This window comes from Nothoprocta perdicaria, unplaced genomic scaffold, assembly GCF_003342845.1.
Source record: "Nothoprocta perdicaria isolate Ctin4 unplaced genomic scaffold, notPer1 scaffold_591, whole genome shotgun sequence".
NCBI lineage: Eukaryota > Metazoa > Chordata > Aves > Tinamiformes > Tinamidae > Nothoprocta > Nothoprocta perdicaria.
This window is the reverse complement of record NW_020455856.1, coordinates 4,111-11,475: the sequence shown is the minus strand read 5'-3', so window position 1 is coordinate 11,475 and position 7,365 is coordinate 4,111. Positions and strand designations below refer to the sequence as shown.

The 7,365-nt window shown below is 63.0% G+C and overlaps 1 protein-coding gene across 1 annotated transcript in view; it reads left to right on the top strand.

Moving 5' to 3' along the window:
- EVI5L (ecotropic viral integration site 5 like) overlaps positions 1-7,259 on the top strand; it is a 9,241-nt gene extending 1,982 nt beyond the window's left edge. Inside the window, exons 4-19 of the mRNA XM_026049113.1 lie at positions 25-44; positions 782-856; positions 962-1,087; positions 1,214-1,357; positions 1,499-1,588; positions 2,612-2,709; positions 2,808-2,868; positions 2,941-2,994; positions 3,459-3,491; positions 3,638-3,778; positions 3,849-3,977; positions 5,497-5,637; positions 5,716-5,874; positions 5,957-6,103; positions 6,863-6,958; positions 7,050-7,259. Of these exons, the coding sequence (XP_025904898.1) occupies positions 25-44; positions 782-856; positions 962-1,087; positions 1,214-1,357; positions 1,499-1,588; positions 2,612-2,709; positions 2,808-2,868; positions 2,941-2,994; positions 3,459-3,491; positions 3,638-3,778; positions 3,849-3,977; positions 5,497-5,637; positions 5,716-5,874; positions 5,957-6,103; positions 6,863-6,958; positions 7,050-7,259 (1,724 nt within the window). The remainder of the gene's footprint in view (positions 1-24; positions 45-781; positions 857-961; positions 1,088-1,213; positions 1,358-1,498; positions 1,589-2,611; positions 2,710-2,807; positions 2,869-2,940; positions 2,995-3,458; positions 3,492-3,637; positions 3,779-3,848; positions 3,978-5,496; positions 5,638-5,715; positions 5,875-5,956; positions 6,104-6,862; positions 6,959-7,049) is intronic.
- Positions 7,260-7,365: the final 106 nt, after the last annotated feature.

The following is a 7,365-nucleotide window of genomic DNA, read 5'->3' as shown; positions in this document are numbered from 1 at the left end:
TGCTCTGGGTGTTCCGGATGCTCTGGGTGTTCCAGGTGCTCCGGGTGCTCTGGGTGCTCCGGATGCTCTGGGTGTTCCGGATGCTCTGGGTGTTCCGGGTGCTCATCCTGCTTTGTCCTTGTCCCATCCTGGATCCACTGGGATGCTCCAGGTTGCACCCTTGGGATGCTCCCGAGCTCGTCCCACTTTGTCCTTGTCCTGTCCCGGATCTGCTGGGATGCTCCCAAGCTCATCCCGCTCCGGCCTTGCCCCATCCGGGATCCACTGGCATGCTCCAGGTTGCACCGTTGGGATGCTCCCGAGCTCGTCCCGCTTTGTCCTTGTCCTGTCCAGGATCCACTGGGATGCTCCAGGTTGCACCCTGGGGGTGCTCCGGAGCTCATCCCGCTTGGTCCTTGCCCCATCCTGGGTCTACTGGGATGCTCCTGAGCTCTTCCTGCTCAGGTCTTGTCCTGTCCTGGATCTGCTGGGATGCTCCTGAGCTTGTCCCGCTTTGTCCTAGCCCCATCCTGGATCTGCTGGGATGCTCCAGGTTGTACCCTTGGGATGCTCCCGAGCTCATCCCACTTGGTCCTTGCCCCATCCTGGATCCACTGGGATGCTCCTGAGCTCTTCCCACTCCAGCCTTGTGCTGTCCTGGATCTGCTGGGATGCTCCGGAGCTCATCACGCTTGGTCCTTGCCCCATCCCGGATCCGCTGGGATGCTCCGAGTTGCACCCTTGGGATGCTCCCGAGCTCGTCCCGCTTCGGGCGCTCATCCACCCTCCTCTTCCCTTCCAGGCTTATTCCCTCGTGGACCGGGARGTCGGCTACTGCCAGGGCAGCGCCTTCATCGTGGGGCTGCTGCTCATGCAGGTGGGCGCCGCGCCGCTTCCCGGCCGGAAAAAAAGGCCGGGATGAGCCGCCGGGGGCCAGGAGCGGGTGGCGCCGGTGCCGAATCCCGGCCGTTCCCGGTGGCAGATGCCGGAGGAGGAGGCGTTCTGCGTCTTCGTGCGGCTCATGCAGGAATACCGGCTGCGGGAGCTCTTCAAGCCCAGCATGGCCGAGCTGGGGCTCTGCATCTACCAGTTCGAGTACCTGCTGCAGGTGAGCGCCTCCCGCTCCGGCATGGATCCCTTGGGAGAGCGGGAAGAGGCGGGAGGAAACACCAGCTCAGGGGAGGAGAAATCCGTGGGGAAATCCGCTGGAATTCCCTCGTTCTCCCGCTTGCAGGAGCAGTTGCCGGAGCTGAACATCCACTTCCGCTCGCAGAGCTTCCTCACCTCCATGTACGCGTCGTCCTGGTTCCTCACCCTCTTCCTCACCACCTTCCCCTTGCCGGTGGCCACGCGGGTCTTCGACATCTTCATGTACGAGGTAACGGGGGCCGCGGCGGCCGGATCCCGCTGGATGTGGCCCGGGAAGAGGAAACCCGGCGGGGTTTTGAGCTCGGAGCGGCGTCGGATACATGGGATGCAGCCCGAGCCGTCTCCTCTGCCTCTGCGCGTTTCCTTGCAGGGGCTGGAGATCGTCTTCCGCGTGGGAATGGCCCTGCTGCAGTTCAACCAGGCCGAACTGGTCCAGCTGGACATGGAGGGCATGTCCCAGGTGAGAGGACACCTACGTTCTGGTGGCCCGGAGCGTAGGTGGACACGATTCATCCCATGGTCACGATTCAACCCCATGGTCACGATTCATCCCATGGTCACGATTCATCCCATGGTCGCGATTCAATCCCATGGTCATGATTCACCTTCATGGCCATGATTCCACCTCGTGGTCAAGGATTCCACCCCGTGGTCAAGGATTCCACGCCGTGGTCACGATTCACCCCCATGGTCACGATTCACCCCCATGGTCATGATTCACCCCCGTGGCCACAATTCCACCCCCTGGTCACCATTCCACCCATGGTCACCATTCCACCCTGTGGTCACCATGGCCACAATTCCCCCCTGGTCACCATTCACCCATGGTCACCATTCACCCCATGGCCACCATTCCACCCCATGGTCACCATTCACCCACGGTCACCATTCACCCCATGGTCACCATTCACCCTCATGGTCACCATTCCACCCCACGGTCACCATTCCACCCCATGGTCACCATTCACCCATGGTCACCATTCCACCCCATGGCCACAATTCCACCCCATGGTGACCATTCACCCATGGTCACCATTCACCCTCATAGTCACCATTCCACCCTGTGGTCACCATTCCACCCNCCCATGGCCACAATTCCACCCCATGGTGACCATTCACCCATGGTCACCATTCACCCTCATAGTCACCATTCCACCCTGTGGTCACCATTCCACCCATGGTCACCATTCACCCATGGTCACCATTCCACCCCATGGCCACCATTCCACCCCATGGTGACCATTCACCCATGGTCACCATTCACCCTCATAGTCACAATTCCACCCCATGGCCACCATTCCACCCATGGTCACCATTCCACCCCATGGCCACCATTCACCCCCACGGTCACCATTCCGCCCATGGTCACCATTCACCCCCATGGTCACCATTCCACCCCATGGTCACGATCCACCCATGGTCACCATTCACCCTCATCCTCACCCGCACGATCCCGGCTGACCCCTTGCCGTCGCTCCCGCAGTTCTTCCAGAAGGTCATTCCCCACCAGTTCGACAGCTGCCCGGACAAGCTCATCCTCAAAGCCTACCAGGTCAAATACAACCCCAAGAAGATGAAGCGGTGAGTGGCTCCATCCCCACATCCCGTCCTCGCCGCTCTCTCCGCCGTGCCGGGAAGCGGCTCCTCCACGTGTTCCTCCTTCCCACCTTGGGCCGCAGCCTGGAGAAGGAATACGCCGCCATCAAGAACAAGGAGATGGAGGAGCAGATCGAGATCAAGGTGAGCGGTTTCTCCCCCGTCGCCGTCACCTCCGGTGCCGCTTCCTGGCTCATTCCCATTCTCCCTCCGCAGCGGCTCCGGACGGAGAACCGGCTCCTCAAGCAGCGCATCGAGACGCTGGAGAAGGTGAGCGCTCCGGCGGCCTGGAAATCTCCCCTTTGGAAATCTCCCTTCCAAGCAACATCTCGGCCCCGAGGGGCCACCATGGCCAAGCCGAAGGGCTTCCCACCTCRCAGGATTTGCTTTCACGGGGCGGTTTCTGCTCGTTTGCACCCACGGTGCTCTCCTCCCACCCGGCCACGGCCGCGGCACCCACATATTTTCACCCCGTGGCCAAAACAGCCTCCGCTTCCCAATCCCTAACCACGGGAAGGAGCGCAAGGAAAGCATCCCCGTCCTAACGGCGCCGCGTCCCGGGGGGCTGCGGGCCCCGGGGGGGCTCTGGGGCTCCTCTCTCCGCCYGGCCTTCGCTCTCTCCTTTTGCTTCTAGCCGTAGCGGGGGAGCCGCTCGTGTGACCAGCGCGGTGCCTTTGTCGTTCTCTCTCTCTTTCCTCCCTCCGCCTTTCCTTCCGCGGGCGCCTGTCCCGTAGGAAAGCGCTGCCTTGGCAGACAGGCTCATCCAGGTACCGTAACGCCGCTCCCGCTCCGCCTTTTCCCGCTCGGATCGCAGCCCCCCCCGGGGCGGGAGGAACCGCTCGCGCGCCGTCCGCTCCGCGTTGGGCCACGCGTGCCACCCGTGGGTGCTCACGGGTCCCCTTCCCGGCGCCAGGGCCAGGTGACGCGGGCGCAGGAGGCCGAGGAGAACTACATCATCAAGCGGGAGCTGGCCGTGGTGAAGCAGCAGTGCAGCTCGGCCACGGAGAACCTGCAGCGGGCGCAGAGCACCATCCGCGAGCTGCAGGACCAGCAGGTGGGCGCCGCGGGGGTCACGAGCTCCTCGGGGCTCAGCGGGTGCCCCCGTGACACCCGCATCCCCCCAGGGCAACCCGCGCTTCACCGAGGAGTTCGTCACCCACCTGGAGACGGAGCTGGAGCAGTCGCGGCTGCGCGAGGCCGAGACCCTCGGCGCCCTCAAGGAGATGCAGGACAAAGTGTTGGACATGGAGAAGGTAACGGGGCGGGCGGCGGCGCGCCGCGGGTGTCCTCTGAGTGGCGAGGCTCTCGTTTGGGGGGGTCTTTTATCCCCGTTGGCGCCGTTTGGGGCATCTCTTGTGCCACTGTCCTCTGCTTTGGAGGTCTCTTGTGACAATGTCCTCTGCTTTGGAGGTATCTTGTGACAATGTCCTCCACTTTGGGGGTCTCTTGTTCCCATCTCCTCCGTTTTGGAGGCCATTTGTGCCCATGTCCTCCGTTTTGGAGGTATCTTGTGACCTTGTCCTCCACTTTGGAGGTATCTTGTGCCCGTGTCCTCTGTTTTGGAGGCATCTTTTGCCCATGTCCTCCATTTTGGAGGTATCTTGTGTCCATGTCCTCTGTTTTTGGGGTCTCTTGTGCCCATGTCCTCCGTTTTGGAGGTATCTTGTGACAATGTCCTCCACTTTGGAGGTATCTTGTGCCCATGTTCTCCATTTTGTGGGTCTCTTGTGCCCATGTCCTCTGTTTTGTGGGTCTCTTGTGCCCATGTCCTCCGTTTTGGAGGTCTCTTGTGCCCATATTCTCCATTTTGTGGGTCTCTTGTGCCCATGTCCTCTGTTTTGTGGGTCTCTTGTGCCCATGTCCTCCGTTTTGGAGGTCTCTTGTGCCCATATTCTCCATTTTGTGGGTCTCTTGTGCCCATGTCCTCTGTTTTGTGGGTCTCTTGTGCCCATGTCCTCCGTTTTGGAGGTCTCTTGTGCCCATATTCTCCATTTTGTGGGTCTCTTGTGCCCATGTCCTCTGTTTTGTGGGTCTCTTGTGCCCATGTCCTCCGTTTTGGAGGTCTCTTGTGCCCATATTCTCCATTTTGTGGGTCTCTTGTGCCCATGTTCTCCGTTTTGTGGGTCTCTTGTGCCCATGTCCCCTATCCTGGAGACCTCTGGCATTTCAGAGGCCTCCCATGAGCGTTGGCATCTCGGAGAGTTCCCAACCTGGTGCTCCACAAGCATCTTGGGGGTCTCCAGCACCTCGGAGATCTCCCATCCCACTGTTCTATGGACATCAGTGTCCCAGGAGTCTCCTACAAGCAGGAACATCTTGGCAGGGGTTGGGTCTCCATGTTGTGTGTTCACATGCGAGTGATGATGTCTTGGGTTCTGCTGTTCCACAAACGTCAGCGTCACAGGGATCTCCTGCCACAAGACGACCCAAACGTTGGCGTCTTGGGAGTCGCCCACCTTGTGTCCCACGAGCGTGTTAGAGATCTCCATGAGCTTCTGGCATCTTGGAGATCTCCATGAGCATCTGGTGCCTCGGAGATCTCCATGAAGGACCACGTTATTGCCTGAGCATCAGCCACTAGGAGATGTCCACGGTGTGACATGAGCGTTGGCATCTCAGAGGCCTCCAGACAAGCTCTGGTCTCTCCTGGCTCTCCATCATAGCGGGCATCTCGTGGGGCCTCCATCTCGGGCGTTGCCTGGGGCCTCCCCGGCGTTTGTCCCCCACAAGCGGTGGCCTGTGGGCACTCCGTGACGCTGCTGTCGCCCGCAGAGGAACAGCCTGCTCCCGGACGAGCACAACGTGGCCCGCTTGCAGGAGGAGCTCAAGGCGCTCAAGGTGCGCGAGGCCGAGGCCGTCAAGTCCCTCAAGGAGCTGCAGCAGCAGGTCAAGGACCTCAACGACACGTGGCAGGTAAAGCGGGTCCCCGGGGCCGCCCTGCGGGTCGGCTGGGCGGAGGAGCCGGACGCCGGGGCCCTCTCGCCGCCGCAGGCTCAGCTGGCGCGYGCCAGCGGCCGCTGGAAGGACTCGCCGCGCAAGAACAACGTCAACGAGCTGCAGGACGAGCTGCTGGCGGCGCGGCTGCGGGAGGCGCAGGCGCAGGCCGAGCTGCGCGAGCTGCGCCAGCGCGTCGTGGAGCTCGAGACGCAGGTGAGGGGGTCCCCGCGCCGGGACCGCCGCGCCCCGCAGCCCGGCACCACGTCCCCACGTCCCCGTGTTGTCCCCCGGGCAGGACCAGATCCACAGCAACCTGCTGAACCGCACGGCGCAGGAGTGCGCGGGGCTGCAGGAGAAGCTGCACTACGTCACGGCGCAGAACAAGGGGCTGCAGACGCAGCTGAGCGAGAGCAAGCGCAAGCACGCCGAGTCCGAGTGCAAGGTGCGGCCCCGGGGCCCTGGGTCCCCGCCGGGGACCTCGCYGGGACTCTTTGGAGCGGGGCGTGGTGGCCCGGCCACCAAATGTCCCAGCCAAGGGTGACTCAGTGTCCCCTCTGCCTGGGGCCTGCAGTCCTTCCCAGTGGGGTCTCCTCACCCCTTTGATGGTGTCCGAGTGTGCCCTGTCTTGGGGTCCGAGTGTCTCCTCTGATGGGGTTCCAATGTCCCCACCCATGGGGTCCCAGTGTCCCCTCCCTTGGGATTCCAATATCCCCACCCATGGGATCCCAGTGTTCCCTCCCTTGGGATCCCAGTGTGCCCTCCCTTGGGATCCCAATATCCCCACCCATGGGATCCCAGTGTCCCCTCTGATAGGGTCCCAATGTCCCCTCCCTTGGGATTCCGGTATCCCCACCCATGGGATCCCAGTGTCCCCTCCTTTGGGATCCCAGTGTCCCCTCCCTTGGGATCCCAGTATCCCTACCCTTGGGATCCCAGTGTGCCCTCCCTTGGGATCCCAATATCCCCACCCATGGGATCCCAGTGTCCCCTCTGATAGGGTCCCCATGTCCCCTCTCCTGACATCCCAATGTCCCCCCCCATGGAGCCCCAACGCCCCCCTCCCATGAGGTCCCACCACCCCATCCAGGACGAGCCACCACCGTCCCCTCCGAGGGGGTCCCCAAAGGGGGTCGCGGGGGGGTGTGGGTGCCGGGGTGGGCGCCCCGGGGTGCCCGGGCGGCCGCTGACGCCGTCCCCGCAGAGCAAGGAGGAGGTGATGGCCGTGCGGCTGCGCGAGGCCGACAGCATGGCCGCGGTGGCCGAGATGCGGCAGCGCATCGCCGAGCTGGAGATCCAGGTGACCCTGGGGACACCGGGGCACGGGGGGGCCCYGGCGGGGTGGGGGGGACACGGGCCACCGTGGGGGCGCTCACGCCGTGTCCCCGCAGCGCGAGGAGGGCATGATCCAGGGCCAGCTCAACAACTCGGACGCCTCGCAGTACATCCGCGAGCTCAAGGACCACATCGACGAGCTCAAGGCCGAGGTAGGGCACCCATGGGCGCCTCCGGGCTCCCGACGGCACCCACAATTGCCTCTGAGCAGCCGGGTGCACCTGCGGGTACCTCTGAGCGCCCACAGGCACCCGTGGGTGCTCTGAGGCACCTGTAGATGCTCTGGGGCACCCACAGACACCCAGGGTTCCCTCCAGCACCCACGTGCACCCACAGTTACCTTAGAGCACCTGCAGGCACCCATGGATGCCT